Source organism: Bos taurus, chromosome 9 (genome assembly GCF_002263795.3).
Source record: "Bos taurus isolate L1 Dominette 01449 registration number 42190680 breed Hereford chromosome 9, ARS-UCD2.0, whole genome shotgun sequence".
Taxonomy (NCBI): Eukaryota; Metazoa; Chordata; class Mammalia; order Artiodactyla; family Bovidae; genus Bos; species Bos taurus.
Window position 1 is genome coordinate 96792994 of NC_037336.1, and position 22607 is coordinate 96815600.

At 53.9% G+C, this 22607-nt stretch overlaps 1 protein-coding gene across 4 annotated transcripts in view; it reads right to left on the reverse strand.

The window, feature by feature from the left end:
• The window catches only part of AGPAT4 (1-acylglycerol-3-phosphate O-acyltransferase 4), a 135896-nt gene that overhangs the window by 6643 nt on the left and 106646 nt on the right, over nucleotides 1–22607 (reverse strand). For all 4 annotated transcript variants that reach the window (XM_005211099.4, NM_001015537.1, XM_005211101.5 and 1 more), the window contains 4 exon segments: nucleotides 10766–10927; nucleotides 7282–7435; nucleotides 3444–3546; nucleotides 2610–2685 (listed from right to left, as the gene is read on the reverse strand). In XM_005211099.4, the coding sequence (XP_005211156.1) occupies nucleotides 2610–2685; nucleotides 3444–3546; nucleotides 7282–7435; nucleotides 10766–10927 (495 nt within the window).

The window sequence follows — 22607 nt, forward strand, 5'->3', positions numbered from 1 at the left end:
TTGCTTCAATGGGGTTTGGAGGCCATGTTTGTAGGTTTGTGTGTGTGGCTCTTTATGAAAGGATTCAGCTCTGAGGCCTTTTCTTAGCACAAATTTCAGGGTTTTTTCTACCACTAAATGACACCGCCCTTATGACAGAAAGTGAAGAACAACTTAAGAGCCTCTTGATGAAAGTGAAAGAGGAGAGTAAAAAAGCTGGCTTAAAGCTAAACATTCAGAAAACTAAGATCATGGCATCTGGTCCCATCACTTCATGGCAAGTAGATGGGGAAACAGTGGCTGACTTTATTTCTGGGGGCTCCAAAATCACTGCAGATGGTGATTGCAGCCATGAAATTAAAAGACACTTACTCTTTGGAAGGAAAGTTATGACCAACCTAGACAGCATATTAAAAAGCAGAGACATTACTTTGCCAACGAAGGTCCGTCTAGCCAAGGCTATGGTTTTTCCAGTGGTCATGTATGGATGTGAGAGTTGGACTGTGAAGAAAGCTGAGCACCAAAGAATTGATGCTTTTGAACTGTGGTGTTGGAGAACTCTTGAGAGTCCCTTGGACTGCAAGGAGATCCAACCAGTCACTCCTAAAGGAGATCAGTCCTCAGACTTCATTGGAAGGAATGATGTTGAAGCTGAAACTCCAATACTTTGGCCACCTCATGCGAAGAGCTGACTCATTGGAAAAGACCCTGATGCTGGGAAAGATTGAGGGCAGGAGGAGAAGGGGATGACAGAGGATGAGATGGTTGGATGGCATCACCTACTCGATGGACATGAGTTTGAGACTCTGGGAGTTGGTGATGGACAGGGAGGCCTGGCGTGCTGTGGTTCATGAGGTCGCAAAGAGTTGGATACGACTGAGCGACTGAACTGAACTGAAATGACTAAAGCAGAAAACAGCACAAGGAAAATGCTGCCTCGTGCAGGAGACCCGCGGGAAGGGGCTTCTGCTGTCCTGTGTTCCTCTGTTTGGGCCCAGGCCTGGTGCCAGCACGTTGGAAACTCAGCATCTCGCTGCTGACAAGCGTCAGGCAGTGCGTTTCCACCCTTGGGCCCTCAGCCCATCGACATCGCCAACAGCATCCCAGAAACACATGTTTCTGGTTCTCCCTCAAAGCCCCTAAGACTCCGAGGCTGAGGCCCAGGAGTCTGCAATTCCATGCTCTGGGGGCAGGCAAACCAGTCTCTCCTAAGTGTTCGTGAGAGAACAGACAGGTCTGCTGTAAATGCCCCCGAAAGGAGACTAAAGGCAGCTCGGAGAGAGGGTGTCTACAGTCATTGCTGGAAAAGCTTGTCCTTAGGAACACAGACGCGACTTCTGCCATGAGAATATAGCGCCGGGATCTGGATTCCAAAAACCGAGCACATTTCTAAGAGCATCTCTTTCATCTGATGGTGGAGATTTGGGAGTCTTTTAGACCGAAATCCTAACACATTCTCAAAGGTAGGATTAAAATTCTTGTTCAGTGAAGCGCAGGCCCCCTTAAAGCTCTGTGTGACCATCTCTTAAGCCGTGGGGCGGAAAAAACGTGAACATTAGCCAGCCCGTATTCATAGACTTTGGTGAAAGGAAATCAGAGGCCTATGGAATGTATCTGATTCTAGATAACGAACTGGTTTGGGTTCCAAATGGATGATGGATTCAAAAAGACGTTTTCCTGTGCCTGAAAATGCTTCCCTCACCAGGTGGAGGCTAAACTTCTCCTGCCTAAGAGCGAGCAGTCGGTGCAATAGTGATTAAGTTTCCCTCTGCCCTGTGCATGTCTGTGTGGGGGGAAACCACTGAAAGATGAGGCCTTGCTAAGAGGACAGAGAGAGAATGGGGGGATCAGAGATGCTGTTGGGGGGGGTGGGGGGAGGCGGCGGGCTGGACACAGACAGGCGGCCGGGGGCTGGGCAGGGGTAATGGGGTGGGCACGGCACAGTTCAAACCTGGCCTGGCTGAACCTTGTGGGCCTTTGTCCTGCTTATGCTGGTGATGTTTTGGGACCAGACACGCTACCTAACTATGGACTCAGCCATGGCTGCTGTAGAGAACACCCGTACCCTCAAGAATATTCTGCCCTGGGACCAGTGGCAGGAAAATGGACAAGAGCTCCTGGACCCTTTTTTTTTTTGTCCACTATACCCGTAACATAGTTCCATTCTTTCTCTGAAGCCCACTTTTAAAAGTATTTTGCAAGTTCTTTTCCCTGTTGCCTGAGCTTCCCTGGTGGCTCAGATGGTAAAATCGTCTGCTTGCAACGCTGGAGACCCGGGTTCGATCCCTGGGTCGGGAAGATCCCCTGGAGAAGGAACCGGTAACCCACTCCAGTGTTCTTGCCTGGAGAATCCCACGGACGGAGGAACATCGTAGTCTACAGTCCATGGGGTGGCAAAGAGTCGGACACAACTGAGCAACTTCGCTTTCGCTTTTTTGCTTTTCCCTGTTGCCAAGTAGAGTGTTAGCCCCTACTGACTATTATTATCTGGGGTGGTTGTTATCCGGAGCATGAAGTCTCCCCCACAAGAAAGGTTCAGCCGCCTCTATAAACTCCCAAAGGCCCCAGCACCCACAGCTGCTGCTTGGAAGGGAGCTTTGGACGGCGCGGAGCTGGCCCCCAGCACTGACCTTCTCCTGGTAGAGTTTGTGCAGCCAGGCCGCACACTTGTCCTCCTCCTCCGGGACTTCTTCTAGAGGAATCCGCCTGCAAGGCAGAGAGTGGCTAGCAGAGGGGAGGCCCACGGCAAGTGCCCCGAACACCGGTTCAAACTAACAACGTTCAAACTAACATAACTAAAGGTGTTAGTTCAAACTAACACCTTTCAGCTTCTATTTCGGCAGCCTGGATAGCGTGCAAGTGAGAGGGTAATGCAATTGATCAAAGGAGGGGAAACCCACACCCTCCTTGGACTGGAGAAATTTAGGCCCGATGCAGTCACGGCCCACCAGGGGATGGGCCAGGGCCCATTCAACAACCCAGACCCGTCCAGGAGGATGCCTGCCTCTCCACACTACCTAGCCTGGACTATAACACATAAGTGAGATGCTGCTAAAGTGGTCTCCATTTGCTTCTAGGTCCCTTTGTAAGTTCTAGAATGCTTGTATCTGTGTCCATTTCTATGGAGCAGATATATCCCCCAAGAAAAGGGTTCAATAAAATAAACTCTCACACTCAGCCTCAAAAATGACTGTAAAATACTGTCTCTCATTTGTTCAGACCCGAGCTCTTTGATGAGAGAGAGTCAGACAGTGGCTGGGGAGAAGAGAGTTTTAACCTAATTATTTACAACAGAGCATGAGTCTCTCGATATAAACAGGACTGTGAACGCATTCCGTTCAATGCCGACTGCAGACACGAAATTATTGGCACACTCCCCTGGGAGAAGGTCTGTGGGTCATTTGTGACTTATTTGCTTTGGGATGGGCATTCCATTTTCTGGAAAGGAAATGGAGCCGACTTACCTAACGTATAAATCGGCGTGATATTTCTTGCCATTGAGGACTCCCAGCAGTGTTGGGTTTTCATTGTTTCTGAAATTGAGTGTACAGTCATATACAGCTGAAACTATAAAAAATAAAACAGATACAAGGCAGTATATAGCGTGTGAACCCAATTCCGGTTTGTAATATACATACTGGAAAACAAGAATCAAATTGCTGGCTGATTATCTGGGAATGAAGGAACTATGGTTTCTTCTTCACACTTTGCTATATTGTCCAAACACTCTACATTGAACACACATCACGTTCCATCATCATAAAAGCACACTATAACTTGGTAATAGAAAACACTTATTATTGAGGTCATATCAATTTAAAGCAATGCTACAATGACCCATCTAGGTGTGCTACAACAGGTATGTAAACAAATATTAACAGATAAAGCAATCCAAAGAATACTGTCTAAGGAAGTCTCTGAGTCATGGCAGTGTAACCATTCTATGGGCATTTTTCCCCTAGAAAAATATGATTGTTATAAAATGAGAATAAGATACTGGAGACTTCCTAAGGAGTTGAAATATGGTGTAGTCAGTTGACACATGGCTGGGAAACAAACAAGATTGTGTGATTTTAATGTCTACCCAATGGTGAGTTAACCTGTGAACATACTGAAATGGGACAACAGAGGGTGAGATGGTTGGATGGCACCACGGACTCAGTGCACGTGTGTCTGAGCAAACTCCAGGCGATGGTGAAGGACAGGGAAGCCTGGCCTGCTGCCGTCCATGGGGTCGTAAAGAGACGGACACGTGGCTAAGCGACTGAACGATGAACAACGAATATGGAAGTTATGTCGACACCCACCGCTGCAGCCCCAGGGCCTGGCCCAGGCTTCATGAATGCTTCTTGGATGGGGGAGGACGCCCGAAGGAACAGTGAGGGGAGAGCAGGGTGGAAACACGGAGTGCCAACTGATGGCCCTTCCTACACAGCCAGTAAGATAGGACCGGACAGTGAAGAGAGCAGGAATTTTGCAGTCAGCCTGGGTGTGAGCCCCAGGACCACGTGTTCCCAGCTGTGGGATCTCCTCCTGGACAGTCCACTCAGCCTCCCTGAGCCTCATTCTCCTGGAGAACGGAGGTGACTCAGGACGATGAAAGTCAGCGCCTCCCAAAGGGTCCAGCGCCCTGTGCTCAGTAGACTTTAGCCAGAGCCCTGCACAGCCGCACTACCACCAACAGAGAGAGCAGCTGATGGGCAGGCAGAAAGTCACGTGGTCTGTCTGTTTGCTTCTGATTGGCTGCCCAACCACCACCTGGGGCCACAGCGGGGGCTCCGGCAGCTGGACCAGGTCTTAGCCAAGGGCCCTCCCGCTGACCTGAAGGGGTGAGGGCAGGCAGGTCCCCACCTCCCACCCCCAACCCAAGCAAGAAGACCACTCCCCTGTCCTCCCTGGCGGGGAGAAGAGGTCCCCCCGACCCCAGGAAGAGAAAGGCTGGTGGAGAATAACTTTCTCAGTTGAGTACATCGCCCAGCCATTGTAAGCACAGAACGAATGACACAGAAGGAAAATCCTTCAGGCTGCAGAGCCCCAGGGTATGAGGGTTCATGCTGGGTCAAGGGTTTCAAAACACACCTCCTTTCTTCAGGCCGCTCTGACATAGGAGCCTGACGCTTGCCACAGAGGTGGGAGTCCCTTCGATTAATCAAGCATAGGGGACAGCCCCCAGGAGGTCCCCCAGAGAACAGCCTAAATCTGCAGGGTTCCCTCCTTTTCCAGAAAAGAAACCTTAGGTCTTAAAGTGACAGAACCGGGCCGGGCACTAGACACACCTGCCTGCAGAGCCCAGGAGCACGAGGGTTCGGCCCCGCCCGCCAGGCTGCCTGGGTGTGACCATGGCCCACCATTAGAGCCGCTTGGGATAAGTTCCCCCATCCTTCAGCCCCAACTTCCCCATCTGCGAATTGGAAATCAAAACGTGTTTCCTTCGCTGTGTCCAGCGGGCACACACTCCGGTCATGCTGTGTGTGAGATGCTTGTGTTGCTGGGTGTCAGAAGTGCCCCGCCATCACCCATCATCATTATTACTATCCAGGGAAGTGGGGCAGCCTCTGGGCAGCCTGGCCCCTTCCGCCTGTAGGCAAAGCTCAGGGAGTCTCATGGGTCACCCCAGGCAGGGAAAATCAGAACCGGAGGCTCGACACCCCCACCTGGAAGAGACCGCGAGGGGTGAAGCGGGCAGCAGAGGGCTCTGAGTCAGAGCCAACGTTCAATGAGATGTTTATGACGTGCCAGCCCTGATGCTGAGTCACCCACGTGTATTTTCTCATTTAAGCCTGCTCATAACCCTAAGAAGTTTTACAGAAGAGCAAACGGAGGATCCGAGGGGTGGGGTGACCTGTCCCCGGGGTCCACAGCTGGTGAGGGGAGGAGCCAGCCCCATCCCCAGGCCTCCTGACCCTGCTGGATGGAGCAGCTGCCAGGAGGTGTGTCTGCGAGATGGAGCAGGGCCAGGCATTCCTGTGCTGCTTGCTGGACTTCACCAGGGAGCGACAGGGAGCTAGCTGACAGGGAGGTTCTAGCCTTTGGGGTGATACCAGAGCAAACCAGGTGTGCTGGCAGACAGCTGGGGCCCCTCTGAGGCCCGGCTCCCAAAGGGAAGGGGAGAGGGGCCACCTCCAGCAGGTCCTCGGTGCTGGGAGCTACTGAGTCCCGGACCAGTGGTCCCTTCCTCTCCCTGGAGTGATGGCGGGTTGCCTGGGTGATGTGAGGACTAGAGGCGGTGATGCAGGTAGCAGGGGGCCAGTGAGGAGCAATGTGGGGACCGAGGGCAGGAGGGAAGCGAGGGAAGACTCAGCGGAGGGGCCAGGGTCGCCGGGAGCAGAGTCCGAGACCTTTAGGACCCGCACGTGCTGGAGTCAGTGTTGCCACTGTTCCCCCGCGGGACAGGTCAGCGTGATCACAGGGACCCGCACGTGCTGGAGTCAGTGTTGCCACTGTTCCCCCCACGGGACAGGTCAGCGTGATCACAGAGCTCCGGGGGCTCCCCCCGCCCCGAGGCATGGGGACGGCAGAGAAACACCGCAGTGTCCACACCTACATCCCCCTACCCCCATCCCTAATGCAGGCCTGGGAGGAGGTGGGGGCCTTGGCCTCACCGGGAGATGTGGCTGGGATTCAGGGGGTGCAGAGAGGGTGCAGGGGAGCATCGGGGTGGGGTGGGGTGGGACTAGGGTGAAGGAGGGGAGGAGATCCCCTAGATCCTGCCTCCCGAGAGATGAGGGACAGGCAGTGGGGCCTCCAGGGCAGCCACAGGGCAGGAAAGGGTAAAAACTCGCGTTTCCAAACCCAAAGGGAGGAGGGTTCAACTGGAGACCAGAGACTGGAGCAAGCTGGCTTTGTGGCTACTCGCGTCTCGTCTTTACCTACAGTCATCCAGGGCTCGGACGACAAGGCCACAGAGATCATTGTCTGGGGGTGAGGAGGGGGTCAGCTAGTGCCACAGACGGGCAAGAAATGCCACACAAAGCAAAACCACCCCAGAAACCTGGGCTGACCTGGCGCGGGACCCCCAGGGAACCCAGCACCGCCCGCAGCCTGCAGTACCGGCGCCGAGCAGTAGAGGGTAGGGTTGGCCTGGTGTGCACGCGTGTGCACGTGGTGCACGGTGTCTGGGCACGTGGTCGGTGTTCACAGTGGTGTGTGTGCAGTCGTGAAGGGCTGTGGCCACTCGTGCGACGCTGGGAGCCTGGACCCAGGCTAACCAGGGGTGACCTGCCAGCCTCCGTCCCTGGCTCCCCTCTGGGTGCTGGGGGTCCCTTTCCCTGGCTGCAGGGGGCCCCGCGGGGTCATCCTTACCTACATTTCTCAAACTCCTCACGGTCACCGCGAAGCCCTTGGTGCGAGGCAGCAGGTGGTGCTTGAGGCTGGGCAGCCCCTTGGCCTGGGCCACCTGCATGCTGATCTGGTGTTTCTTCTCTGTGAACCGTGTGCCCTCGCAGTGAATCAGGAACTGAAGGGGACAGGACGGCCATTACAGACGTCCCTGTGGCTGCTCAGATAGCTGTGAGGTCACATGCTCAGCCCCATGGTCACACACTCAGCTCCAGTGTCACACGCTCAGCCCCCAGGTCACATGCGCACACACACAGCCCCGAGGTCACACACACATCCGTGCGGCCGCTCAGATAGCTGTGAGGTCACACACTCAGCCCCGCAGTCACACGCTCAGCTCCAGTGTCACACGCTCAGCCCCCAGGTCACACGCTCACACACACAGACCCGAGGTCACACACACATCCGTGTGGCTGCTCAGATAGCTGTGAGGTCACATGCTCAGCACCACGGTCACATGCTCAGCACCACGGTCACACGCTCAGCTCCAGTGTCACATGCTCAGCCCTGAGGTCACACGCTCACACACACAGCCCTGAGGTCACACACATGTCCGTGCGGCCACTCAGATAGCTGTGAGGTCATACGCTCAGCCCTGAGGTCACACCCTCAGTCCCGAGGTCACATGCTTAGCTCAGAGGTCACACACACAGCCCCGAGGTCACAGGCTCAGGCCCAAGGTCACATGCTTAGCCCCAAGGTCATACATGCAGCCTGGAGGTCATATGCACCATCCCCCAGCCACGCCACAGTCACACACAGCCCCACAGGAGCCTGAGGAAGTGACCAGGGCAGTGGTGGCCTGACAGCTGAGCCTGCCTCCCCTCAGGGCATGACCTCTGGCCCCCACGTCTATAGTGTTCAAGTCTGTGAGCTTCGAAGAGAGAGGGATTGTGTTTGAGGAGGCTCAGGAAGCAGAGGGATGAGTGTGTGTGTGACCAGGGCCCTTGAGTGTGTGAGTGTGACTGGGGCACCCCAAGTGTGTGTGAGTGTGACCATGGTACCCTGAGTGCGTGTGTGACTGGAGCACCTTGAGTGTGTGTGAGACCGGGGCTCCCTGAGTGTGAGTGTGAGACCAAGGCCCCTGAGTATGTGTGAGTGTGATTGGGGCACCCCAAGTGTGTGTGATCAAGGCCCCAGAGTGTGTTTAAGTGTGACCAGGCACCCTGAGTGTGTGAGTGTGACAAGGCCCCTGAGTGTGTGTGTGTGACCAGGGCACCTCGAGTGTGTGTGTGACCAAGGCCCCTGAGGGTGTATGAGTGTTACTGGGGCACCCCAAGTGTGTGTGTGAGACCAAGGCCCCCAAGTGTGTGTGAGTATGACTGATCACCCCAAAAGTGTGTGAGTGTGGTCAGGCACCCTGAGAGTGTGAGTGTGACCAAGGCCCCTGCAAGTATGACCCAGGTGCCCAGAGAGTGTGTGACCAATCGCCCTGTGTGTGACCAAGGCCCCCCAAGTGTGTGTGAATGTGACTAATCTCCCCGAGAGTGTGACAGTGATCAGGCACCCCAAAAGCGTGAGTGTGACCAGGGCCCCCAAGTGTGTGTGAACATGACCTGGGCACCTCGAGTGTATGTGTGTGACCTAAGCACCCTGAGTGTGTGTGAGTGTGACCTGGGCACCCTGATTGCGTGTTTGATGATCTCCTCGAGTGTGTGTGAGTGTGACTGGATGGCAAGAGCATGTGTGATGTGATCAGGCATCCCAAGTGTGAGTGACTGTGACTGCTCCAAGAGTGCGTGAGTGTATTCAAGTCACCCTGAGTGCGTATGAGTGTGACCAGGGCCTCTGAGTGTGTGTGAGGATGACCTAGGCACCCCGAATATGTGTGAGTGTGACCTGGGCACCCCGAGCGTGTGTGTGACAATCACGCCGAGTGTGTGTGTGACCTGGGCACCCTGAGTGTGTGTGTAATGATCGCCCCAAGTGTGTGTGAGTATGACTGGATGCCCCAAGTGTGTGTGAATGTGATCAGGCACCCTGAATGTGAGTGAGTGTGACTGATTGCCTCGAGAGTGCATGAGTGTATTCAGGGCACCCCGAGTGTGTGTGTGACCTGGGCGCCCCAAGCATGTATGAGTGTGACCTAGGCACCCTGGGCGTGTGTGTGACAATCGCCCTGAGTGTGTGTGAGTGTGACCTAGGCACCCCGGGCGTGTGTGTGACAATCGCCCTGAGTGTGTGTGAGTGTGACCGGGGCTCCCTGGGCGTGTGTGTGACCAGGGCTCCCCAGGCATGTGTGTGACGATTGCCTGAGCGTGTGTGAATGTGACCAAGGCTCCCCAGGTGTATGTGTGATGACTGCCCCAAGTGTGTGTGAGTGTGACATAGGCACCCTGAGTGTGTGTGAGTGTGACTGGGGCTCCCCAGGCATGTGTGTGACGACTGCCCGAGCGTGTGTGAGTGTGACCAGGGCTCCCCAGGAGTGTATGTGATGATCGCCCCGAGTATGTGTGTGACGATCACCCCGGGCATGTGTGTGATGATCACCCCGAGTGTGTGTGTGACCTGGGCACCCTGAGTGTGTGTGTAATGATTGCCCTGAGTATGTATGAGTGTGACTGGATGCCACAAGTGTGTGTGAATGTGATCAGGCACCCTGAATGTGAGTGTGACTGACTGCCTTGAGAGTGCGTGAGTGTATTCGGGGCACCCCGAGTGTGTGTGTGACCTGGGTGCCCTGAGCATGTGTGAGTGTGACCTGGGCACCCCAGGCATGTGTGTGACGATCACCTGAGTGTGTGTGAGTGTGACTGGGGCTCCCTGGGCGTGTGTGTGACCAGGGCTCCCCAGGCGTGATTGTGATGATCGCCCCGAGTGTGTGTGAGTGTGACCTAGGCACCCCAGGCGTGTGTGTGATGATCGCCCTGAGTGTGTGTGAGTGTGACCTAGGCACCCCGGGCATGTGTGTGATGATCGCCCCGAGCGTGTGTGAGTGTGATCTAGGCACCCTGAGTGTGTGTGTGACGATCGTCCGAGTATGTGTGAGTGTGGCCAGGGCTCTCCAGGTGTGTGTGTGACAATCGCCCTGAGTGTGTGTGAGTGTGACCTAGGCACCCTGAATATGTGTGTGACGATCACCCTGAGTGTGTGTGAGTGTGACCAGGGCTCCCCAGACATATGTGTGACGATTGCCCGAGTGTGCGTGAGTGTGACCTAGGCACCCTGAGTGTATGTGTGACTATCACCCGAGTGTGTGTGAGTGTGGCTGGGCCTCCCCAGGCGTGTATGTGATGATTGCCCCGAGTGTGTGTGTGTGTGTGACCTGGGCATCCTGAGTGTATGTGTGATGATCGCCCGAGTGAGTGTGTGACCTAGACAGCCTGAATGTGTGTGTGATGATCGCCCTGAGTGTGTGTGAGTGTGGCCGGGGCACCCCGGGGGTGTGTGTGACGATCGTTGGAGCGTGTGCGAGTGTGACCGGACGCCCCGAGGGCCGCGCACGTACAAAGTACTTCTCGGGGTAGTCCCGCAGGTGCAGGAGGCTCTCGGAGACAGTCTTGCGGTCCTGCTCCCACTTGCGCGTGCAGAAGACCATCTCGGTGAAGTACCACATCCAGCCGATGATGGGGACGTAGGCCAGCTCCTTCTTAGCCAGGACCTTGGAGCCCTGAAACAGAGAGGGGGAAGCCCAGGCATCCATGAAAGGGGGCATGAGGCCCTCCCCTGGGGCTGCCAGGGAGCTCCCTAGAAATAAGAGTGACCGTGCACTCCCAGCCCACAGAGACCACTTGTGTCTTGCCAAGACATGGAGGCAAGGAGCCACTGACCTGGCCGACCGCCCACCAGTCAGCTGGAGATCAAGGCCATGCCAGCCTTGCCCCACAAGTGAGGGGGCAAGGGCCAGGCTCTCTGGGGGGCGGACAGGTGCTCCGTGGGGAGGACAGGCTCTACAGTGGGTGGACAGGCTCTGTATGGGGAGGACAGGCTCTGTATGGGGAGGGGAGGCTCTCCCAGGGGAGGACAGGCTCTCTATGGGGAGGACAGGCTCTCATGGGGAGGGGAGGCTCTCCAGGGGGCGGCCAGGCTCTCCTGGGGGCGGACAGGCTCTCTATGGGGAGGACAGGCTCTGTATGGGGAGGGGAGGCTCTCTGGTGGGAGGACAGGCTCTCTGTGGGGAGGACAGGCTCTGTCTGGGGAGGCGAGGCTCTCCTGGGGGAGGACAGGCTCTCTATGGGGAGGACAGGCTCTCTGGGGGGCGGACAGGCTCTCTGGTGGGGGACAGGCTCTCTATGGGGGGGACAGGCTCTCTATGGGGAGGACAGGCTCTCAGCAGGGGGGACAGGCTCTCTATGGGGGGGACAGGCTCTCTATGGGGAGGACAGGCTCTCAGCAGGGGGGACAGGCTCTCTATGGGGAAGACAGGCTCTCTATGCGGAGGGGAGGCTCTCCAGGGCTGGGGGCAGGCTCTCTATGGGGAGGGGAGGCTCTCTGGGGGGCAGACAGGCTCTCTGCGGGGGGTGGACAGGCTCTCTATGGGGAGGGGAAGCTCTCTATGGGGAGGCCAGGCTCTCTAAGGGGGAACAGGCTCTCTGGGGGTGGCCAGGCTCTCCGTGTGAAGGACAGGCTCTCCGTGTGGAGGACAGGCTCTCCGGGGGCGGGGTGAGGCACCCAGAGCGGTCGGGAACCCCGGGGTCACGGGGTGCCGCGTCATCCTTCACCGGCTCACGCAGGTGCCCGCCCCCAGGTGTGCTCCGCCTCGCACTCCTCCCTGCTCCTCAGTGCCCTTGCTGGCTCTGTGGGTGGGGGGACACCACTCTCCTTACAGACCAGGACAGCAGCCCAGTGGGGTCTCTGGGTCGGACGCTAGGAAACCAGGAGGTGAACTCAGATCCGTAGGGGTACTGGGCGCGCTCCACCTGTGCCCTGGCCAGAGCCTCGCCAAGGCTGCATGTGTGTAGGGATCTGGTTGGGGGGGAAGGGGCAGGGGACACACAAGACCAGCTTTGGATCTGAAAGACTGCGTTCTACTTTTTTGCCTCTAAGGTTGGAATTAACCAAGATGCTCCTAGAAACAGCCGTTATCCACCAATGGCAGAGATGATGGAGGCAGTGATACGGACCGGTGGTGGCCTTAGCTGTGACAAGTGTCTGGTTCTGCCCCTCCTATGAGGCCTGGAATAAAGAACGATACTCCACCACAATACTCCAAAACGATTTTCACTCTCTTTTCCTCAATACTCCCGTGACAGCTGCAAAGCTCAGCAGAGAGGCAATCCCCCAACCCACTCACGAGGGCCAGAAGAGAGGTGTAAACAGCCACCTGCTCCCTAGACCTTAGAAAAATAGCAAATATTCTAAAGGACATCAGTCCCGAATAATCAATGGAAGGACTGATGCTGAAGTTGAAGCTCTAATACTTTGGTCACCTGATGCAAAGAACTGACTCATTGGAAAAGACCCTGATGCTGGGAAAGATTGAAGGCAGGAGGAGAAGAGGATGACACAGGATGAGATGGTTGGATGGCATCACCGACTCAATGGACATGAGTCTGAGTAAACTCCAGGAGTTGGTGATGGACAGGGAAGCCTGGCGTGCTTCAGTCCATGGGGTTGCGAAGAGTCAGACACGACTGAGCGACTGAACGGAGCTGAATTTCCGCTTTGGGAGAAGAAAAAGCAAAACTACCTTTCAGGTGGCGCCTCGCTACGTTTTGACTCTGGTTCCAGTTTTCCCACGCACCAATTTCCACACCTGCAAATCCCCTCGAAGAGAACCAAGCCTGAAGAATTCCCTGGCGGTCCAGGGTTTAGGACTCCAAGCTCCAAATGCAAGGGACAAGGGTTCGACCCCTGGCTGGGTTACCAAGATCCTGCATGCCAATCAGAGCAGCCAAAACAAGCAAAAAATGGAAGAAAGGAAGGAACCGCGCCATAGAATCTGAGGGCCTGCCCCAGAGGACCAGAGGGAGGTCCCCGCAGGTGGGAGCACTCGCTGACAGAGGGCTGGGGGCTCACGGGGTGCCAGGCACACATGTCACACTCTCTCCAGCTCACCACGCCCCTCGTGGAGGCCAGCTAAAGCCCAGCCCTTGTGTCCACGGATGGGTCTCAGGCCATGGGAGCCCCCCGGAGCCCCCCCACCCCGTCAGCCCGATTGTTCTCACGGCCCCTGCGCACAGCCTAGGGATGAAAACAAAACATCCTCACAATGAACTGAACATACCTTCGTGGCAGGTTAGGATTATTTAGAAAATCACATGTTCCTGAACTCTTTCCAAAAATAATCTGTGGCAACTTGAAGGACTTACAAACGTGATCTATCCTATAGCCAAGAATGTGTGTGCGCTTAGTCGCTCCAGTCGCGTCTGACTCTTTGCCACCCCATGGACTGCAGCCCGCCATGGTTCTCTGTCCATGGGATTCTCCGGTAAGAATATTGGAGTGGGTTGCCATGCCCTCCTCCAGGGGAATCTTTCAACCCAGTGGTTGAACCTGTGGCTCCTGCACTGCAGGCAGAGTCTTTACCACTGAGCCACAGCCAAGAGAAGGATCATATACTCCAGAGTAGCAGCCATGAGGTCTGGAGAAAGATCCTGTGTAGTAGATCACAGCTGTCTGCTGAGTACGGATACCCTCGGGGGAATTTCCAATTAGTAGAAATTAACCGTACCTCAATTTTTAAGAATTAAAGACTTCTATGAATCATGTTGTATATGATATATCATATCAAACAAGGGTAGCCGGTGGGCCAAATCTGCTCTGCCACCTGGTTTTATAAATAAAGTTTTATTGGGACACAGCTGCTCTCACATACACGTTGCCTACTGCTAGGAACATGGCTGCTTCCATGCTCCAGCAGAGCTGAAAAGTCATGACGGAGGCCACATGGCCATGAAGACTAAAATATTCAGCTTGAATAATTACACACTCAGTTCATCAACACTCTTGATTTACAGCCGATGAAATTTGTTTTCTATGAATATTTAATGGCTGGGAAAATGAAGTCTAACTTTTTTTTTTTTTAACGTAGACTCAAAGCTGAGTTAATAGTCTACTTGGAAAATGGTAAAAGCAGAGAAAAATAATAGTAACTATTGCTCGATAGTTAGACTAGAAGTGATTTTTAAATTTTGTTAGATTTTCCTGCTTCTAAATCGGAAAACTACTTTGCAGGGTCCCCTAACAACGCCCTTTTTAGGAAATGGCTGACATCAGCACATCTTTAGCCATTTGCTTCTGGAGCACAAGGCTCCGGACCAAAAACAGTCTGGTTATTTTTCATGAGAAACAGAACAGAGGAGCCATTTCCGGTTTTATGCGGAATTAGTCCATCTTTCAGCCTTAAAACCCTGGATGCTATCGTTAGGCCTAGGCCTTGGTGTGGATCACATTCACTTGGTGGGCCTGAACTTTCCTGGCTGTATTAAGAGCAAAGTCATGCTTAACTGAAGCGTGGCTGTAAAGATCTAATGTTACATGGAGACACACAGAGAAAGCTCCTCACTGAGAACAGGACACACAGGTGTTCAATAATGTGTAGCTGTCATTGTCACCACCAGGCAGGCACGGCGGCTGAACGTCCCTTTTAACTCAACCCATTTCTTAAGCCAGGTTTGGAATGCAGTAATAACAATAATTATACTCAGTAGAGCACTCAGCGATAGGCCCTGGGCCAGGAGATTCACAGGAGCCAACTCATTTATGACCAAAAGACTTGAAATGTATACTATTTAAATATGCTTACAGTCCTCCAGGACACTTGATACTCTACCAGTGACATGACTCCCCCAGGCCAAGCAAAGGTTTCTGTGCCTTTAGGAAAGAAGGTACGAGAAAGTATATATCCGACTTTGACTCATTAAAGAAAAGCCAGAGGATTTTGTTTGATAAAAAAGAAAATTTGGAGTGTCTAACTCAGGACTATACTTCAAAAATAAAGGGCACACTACCACTTCCAGAAATACACTTGGTTATGAGCTCAAGAAAAAAAAAAGAAAAGGCGTTTCCTAGGTGGCTCAGGTGGTAAAGAATCCACCTGCAGTGCAGGAGACCTGGGTTCGATTCCTGGGTCAGGAAGATCCCTGGAGAAGGGAATGGCTACCCACTCCAGTATTCTTGCCTGGAGAATCCCATGGACAGAGGAGCCTGGCGGGCTACAGTCCATGGGGTTGCACAGAGTCAGACAGGACTGAGTGACTAACACTGTTTTTTCATGAGCTCAAGATGCATCGGCACTGCCCAGGGACTCCTTTCCATAGCAACGATTCTCCCAGCACCCGGGATTAGAAGGGTTTTCACCTCGCCCCGATTCTCTCGGGGTCCTTATCTGTGTCATCCAGACCCCAGCTAGCCTGGCCCAGCTGGAGAACGTGCAGAGGCAGAAGGTGGCCCCCTGCCTCCTCCCAGAGCTGCGGGTGCCTGGGAGCAAAGCGGACAAAGCTTCGGATTAACTGATTAACCGGGTGGGAGCAGGAGGGGAGGAGTCTCCCACAGACCCACCTGCGGGCAACCGAATCCGCCCTAACAGGGCTGACAGAGCCATGGCCGCGGGGGAGCCCCTGGAGAGGGAAACAACACTTCTCCACATCGAGAAACTTCTACCCTCTCTGGAACCAAGCGCCCATGAAGAAGCCGGGATGAAGGCAAATGCAAAGGGACCTTGTGGTTCGTAACAGTGATGGGAGACTGCAGCTGCACAGGACCCAGGGCCAGGAGAGCGGGTTAAATCCCACTCAGAGGACACTCCGTCTCTCCTGCGTCCTCCACACCTTACCCTACTTTCATAAGGAAACTTTCAATGAGGGGAAACGGACTAGGGTCAAAGACACGAGTAATAACGCTGTGCCTACTTTGTGCTACGCGCTTGATGAGGGAGTTGACATGTAGGAGTGTAGTAGTGCGTGTGCTCAGTCATGTCTGAGTCTTTGCAACCCCGAGGACTGTAGCCCACCAAGCTTCTCTGTCCATGGGATTCTCCAGGCGAGAATACTGGAGCGGGTTGCCAGTTCCTCCTCCAGGGGATCTTCCCAACCCAGGGATCAAACCCGCATCTCTGTGTCTCCTACACTGGCAGGCAGATTCTTAACCACTGAGCCACCTGGGAAGCCATTTAAATATATATATATATATATTACATATATTCATGAAACTCTTAAATAGCATGAAATGGGAAGGGTTCACCGAGGTTCAGAAAAGTCAGATAACCTCTCCGAGGTCCTGGAGCTGGTGAATGTAGGGGCCAGGCTGCCAGTGACGTGGGCAGGTTTTGCATACCCCTCTGTCTCTGCCCTGCCACCCTTACCAGAGAACTGGAGCAAGCAGATGGAAACAGAAGTGTCTGTTCTGGACACCTGGGCCCACATTCATCTTTTAGGGCATCTCCTTTCTTGCTTAGTTCTACATGTTTGAAAAATAAAACACAGGAAACCTACAATTTGGGGGAATGTGATCGTTGATGGGAGGTTTATAGGAAGTAACGTTCGTGTAGCCTTTCTGAACAAATTGGCATCGACATTCTTCTTTCAGAAATCCATGATTAGAAAAGTGGTCCTTTTGGAATCAAACCCCAAGAAATGTGGGTTTTCAGATGCATGTGATCTGGCACAGGATGAACCATGTTTCCTGCCAGTGGTCAGAAGCATCCTGGAGAATTACACTGGAATACTGACATTCTGGGTTCAGTTCTTGATTTTCTCGGATTTTATGGTATCTCTTTTCTGACTTGGGTTAATAGGTTATGAAAGGTGGCCTATAAAGAAAGCTGAGTGCCGAAGAATTGATGCTTTTGAACTGTGGTGTTGGAGAAGACTCTTGAGAGTCCCTTGGACTGCAAGGAGATCCAACCAGTCCATCCTAAAGGAGATCAGTCTTGGGTGTTCATTGGACAGACTGATGCTAAAGCTGAAACTCCAATACTTTGGCCACCTGATGTGAAGAGCTGACTCATTTGAAAAGACCCTGATGCTGGGAAAGATTGAGGGCAGGAGGAGAAGGGGACAACAGACGATGAGATGGTTGGATGGCATCACCAACTCAATGGACAAGAGTTTGGGTGAACTCCGGGAGTTGGTGATGGACAGGGAGGCCTGGCGTGCTGCGGTTCATGGGGTCGCAAAGAGTCCGACATGACTGAGTGACTGAACTGAACTGAATAGGTTCAAAATCACCCCACAGTGACCTTGAGCAGGCAGCAGGAATGCTGATCTGGACCCTTGGCCACAGCAGGAAGAGTCGGTCAGCAGAGCCTGGGACCACGGCAGCTGGCCACACCCTCCCCGGGCTCTCCCTCCAGCTACCTCCATCCCCTGCCTCTTGTTTCTTCCTTTACCTCCGTCTCTTATCTCCTCCTAAAACCACCCGCCTCCTTCAAGGCCTGGGCCCGGTGTCATCACGGTCTGGGACGTTTCTCCATCCCTGGGCACAGCAGTCCGTGTGCTGGTACTGCCGAAATGTTATTTTCCAGTTGTTAAAACACTGAAGTCCTTCCCCACAGGTTGGTAAACAGAGCTGCCCCCGAACTCGCCCCTCAGATTCCACCTGTACCACCGTGACGCAGCTCCTCCCGGGACCTCTGTTTCCTGGCAGACAAAGGGGTGACACTCAGAATGAACCCCTGAAGCCGCTAGATGGCTGAGTGGTCAAATATCACACACGCACAGGGCGCCCCACGTGGACACGATCCCCCGCATTACAGTTCAGTGCCTGCATCGCGTGGGCTTATGTGACACCTCATTGCCTCTCTGTATGATCTGAAGTCACTGAGAGCTTTCCACGCATCCTTGACCCGCCATCCTACCCAGCACAGTGACTTCCGCAGAAAACCTACGCGATCCGCTTGTTGGGTAAACATCTGGAAGACGCATCAGTTGCCCTCATCGACATCTGCATCCTCGTGCCTGGAAGGCGCTGGGGAGCTTCGAGAGGGCCCGCTGCTTAGGACTCAGAGTTCCCTTTTCCTCCTTCCGCTCCTCCTGCACGTAGACACGTGACAGGAATTCAATCTATTTTCAGGTGGAGCTGTAATAGATCATGTTAGAGTAGCCTGGCGGGCTGCAGTCCATGGGGTCACAAAAGAGGCGGACAACAGCGACAGATGGAAACGCGAGGCTGGAGGCTGAAAGGGGTGGCGGGCAGCCTCCACGATGGCCCCTCTGATCCTTGTCTCTGGGTACTTCTGGGCACCTCCTTGCAGCCCCGCCTGCTTCCTGGAGGGAGCGGGGCTCGTGGACTCCCCTATCGGGCAGAAGTTTGCGTTACAAGAAGGCTGTGGCTTCTCCCTCACTCGGGTGTTTTCTCCCACCCAGCTCGTATTGCTCCCCTGGGGATCAGAGGTGCCTGAGCAGAGACCCAGGCGGGAGGGTCACCCTGGCCACAAACGGGGCGAACCTGGACGCGGGTCCCTGCACAGCAAGCCTTCAGATGCCACCACCACCCAGCCCTGGAGGGACCCCGCCACGACCCCCACGGAGCTGAGCTGGGATCTCGGGCCACTCAAACCGTGACACTTTGAGTTTGTTTTGAGCCACTACATTCGGGGCTTGTCACCTGCTGTAGATGACTAACACCCAAGGGCTTCTTTAAAGACCCGAACACAACATCGCAGTTGGCCTCTGGGGTAACCGCCAAGCCACAGTGACCCCAGCAGATAAAAATGGACATAAACAGCTGCCTTTACGGAGAGCTTCCCAGGCCCTGGAGCTGCTCAAAGACCCGACAAACACCATCTTAGGCAACCTTCAGGGCCACTGTGAAGGAGCCGGTGCATATTTTTACTGCAGCAGAAAGATAAGTAAACAGACCCGAAGCTTCAGAAGTCATGACTCTTGCATCGCACACCCTGGCCCGTCCACACACCACACTCACTCAGGGAGGAACAAGTCAGCGAATCCCTTAAAGACCACGACCAGGGCCCATGCCAGCCCTCCAGCTCTAAGGGAACCAGAGTCACAGGGACAGGACCCTAGAATGACCAAATGGGGGAAAAGGTCATAAAAGACTGGAAGGCCTCCCCTTTTTTCTCTTTTTTTAAAAGAATCCCATTGCTTTCTCCCCAAATCCAATTTCACATTTACTAACTCTCCTCTCAAGAATTTCAGGACTCCTCAGTTGGCATTATTGGTGAAGAACCCGCCTGCCAATGCAGAAGATGCAAGAGATGTGGGTTTGATCCCTGGGTTGGAAAGATCCCCTGGAGGAGGAAATGGCAACTCACTCCAGTATTCTTGCCTGAAGAATCCCATGGACAGAGAAGCCTGGTGGGCTACAGTCCAAAGGGTCGCAAAGACTCAGACATGACTGAAGCGACTGAGGCCGCATGCAAGAATGTCTTCAAATTTCACTCACTTCAATTTCAACTCACTTCCTCTTGGGCTGTTACGTGTGAAGATGAAAAATGCCTCATCAGGAACCTTCCTTATTATGTCCCTTCTCTTCTAAAATGCAAACTTCTTAGACTCCAGAAGGATCTCAACATCATGTGTTACTTTAAAAAAAAAGGGAAGAATCAGGCGAGTGTTTCTGAAGGTCAATGAAGACAGAAGCACCGCTGCACCATCCCTATAACGAGATGCTGCCTGGTTCCTTTCCAGGGTAGAAGGAGAGAATGGGCGTCTTTGGAAAGGAGCCAGGCAGCTCCTCCTCCAGCCTCGCGCCCTCCAGGCAGACCTCAGCTGCTCTGGGAGACACAAATGGATGGTAACTGTTCCCTGCTTGGGAGAGAAAACGTCCCCCATCCCCGTCCTTGCCCCCGCGGGAGAACAGTCTGCCGACTTCCACCTTCACGGGGCCCAGCCCCACAAGGTCACGGGCATCCTGTCTCATCCCCTCAGCGCCTCTGCCAGCACGTGGCTTCATCAGCATTTGTACAGACAGCTATGGTGGCCACAGCACCCGCTGTTTCCCCAGTGCTGGGCGGCGGGAAGACGTGGTCACTTGCTGCCTCCCCCCAAGCCTCCACTTCTGACGCCAACTCCAGGGCCCCAGAGAACATCTCAGCAAGAATCCAGACAACCTGCTGGCCCCCAGAGCAGGGATGCCTGGGCTCCTGCGAGGACGGAAACTGCATCGTCCCAGCCAAGGTCCTGAGACCTGCCTATCCAACCCTGGGTGGGACTCCTAAAACTCCTGAACAGTCTCCAGACCGAGGGGCAAGGCTCATGTAACGTGCTCGCAACCTTAGTTGTTTGGTTTCTAAGAGAGAAACGCAATCCGATCGCGGTGGTATTCATTCAGGAAGTCAGGGCTGGAGATGAGCGGTCCCCATGTCGTGGGCTGGACGATCACTCTGCTGGGGAAACCAGGATTTCAGAGTCTCTGCTAGAAAAATGCTCAAGGGCGCTGATAGTCACCGCTCCACAGAAGCCTCCTCTTCTCAATCCTGGGCCCCCTGTAGTCCCGGGACCGCTCTCCATGGGTAACTTCCCCTCCAAGCACCCCGCGGGGCCCACCCTCTTCACTGTGTGGCGCCCCTCCCTGTGGCTGCTGATTCTGTTTCCCTGAGCATCTCTGTGTTCCTGCTTCCTTAGTCCTGCTCCATCCCTGACCCTGTGAAGGTACTGAGGGTTTTCTCTCTTCAGAAGGAGTTGGAGGTGGGGGAGAAGACAAGACTAGAAACGTTCCCTCCCCGGGTTGCCCTGGTCATTTTCTGACACAGAGGGGACCGCCCACCACCACCAGCCACCCCTCACCACTCCCCAGCTTTTCCTCTTAATACCGTCCAAGAGGAAAGAGAAGCAACTCAGAAATCAAGAGTTACTAATTCCCATCCTGGGGCACATTCTTTACCCAAACTGAGGCCCTGGCCGTCTATGTATAAGAAATAAATGGTGAACAGTGATCATACCATGTGGATTGGAAGCAGCACAAATCCAGCGAAATACGCACAGGAGAAGCCCAAGGTCATAAAGCCACCAGGGGGACCACAGGTACAGGAAAGCACCTCTAAGTTCAACAGCTTGCTGTTGCCTCAAATTACACATCTCACATCCTAAGCGTGGACACACCCAAGCCGCCTGGGAAGCCGAGAAAATCAACAGCTGCCCCCAGACTTCGCTTGAAGAACGGGTGTCCTGGGAAGCCTCGCTTGAAGGCTTGTACCTCTAGTTCCAGTCAGGATGCGAGGACACCCCAGACCCGCTCCTGTGAGGGAGGAGTGTCTGTGTTCATGATGGGGCTCGGGTTAGGGTGGTTTTTTTCTCCTCTCAGAGAGAATAAAGCCACAGAACTGCAGCTAAGAGTTCTGCCCGAGGCCTCCACAGCAGAAAAAGGTGGATACTCGAATCTCTGGTTTTGTTCCTGAAAACAAAGTGCACACACACGCACACACAGGTCTGCACAGACATCATGTCAGAACAAACAGGAAAACAGAAAACTGCTGGTGAGCAGGCCTGTCCATTCCTGGAAGCCCCTTCAGCACACTCAGCCCCAGGCAATCCAGTTTTCTACAAGTCTTCAGGTAGCAGCAGAGACTCAACTGTTTCCATCTCTTGAAAAACTGCTAACAACTTTAGTTTAATGGCATGACAACCAATATTTGTCCCAAAGACATTATTGGAACCTGTTTTCAAGTATATTTCCTTCTCTCTCCTTTTGCCCAATATTTTTTTTAAGAAAATAAAATAAATATAAAAAAATATATATATTTTATTTAAAAAATAAATAAGGTTACTGAGAACCTGTTAGCCAAGGGTCTTTCCAACAGGCAGAGAGCAACAAGACCCAAGGTTCCAAAGTCACTCTGGATCCACAGGCCACCAGGGACTAGACACACGGAGACCGTCCCTGGGGGATCTGATTCTTGGTCTGCTCCACTCTGCATGGTCTTCAGACTCCTACCTTCTCTGCACTGTGGTTCTGTCTACATGGGCCACCAAAAACAAGCACGCTGTGCGCAGCCCCCCTGAGTCTTCGGGGGCTGCTCTGGGTGCCACACGGGACCCCCAAGTTCTGCTGTGAGCCTCTCCCAGCCCTGGGCAGTATCTGCCACCCTTCCTGTAGGGACACCTGAGCCCGAGGGCCTGGTACCTGCTCGGAGCTCAACCATCACTCCTCACTGCGCTCACCATGATAGGAGTCAGTGGAGAGGCCCAGTCCCTAAGGCAGGCAAGAGGCCAAACGAGTTGGAGAAAAGCAGGATTTCGTATTCATTCAGAATGCTGAAGGTCACACGCCCTGGCATTGGCATTCAGCTTTCTCAGGCCCATGAAGGTGGACATTTCGGAGGCGAATGCTGCCTGTGACTCAGGGAGCCAGCAGAGCACAGAGATTAAAAAAAACGAAGCTGTCGCAGGGCACCGGGGCTGAGCTCCCTGCGGTCTCCCGTAAATTCCCACTGGCGATTTCGGGTATGG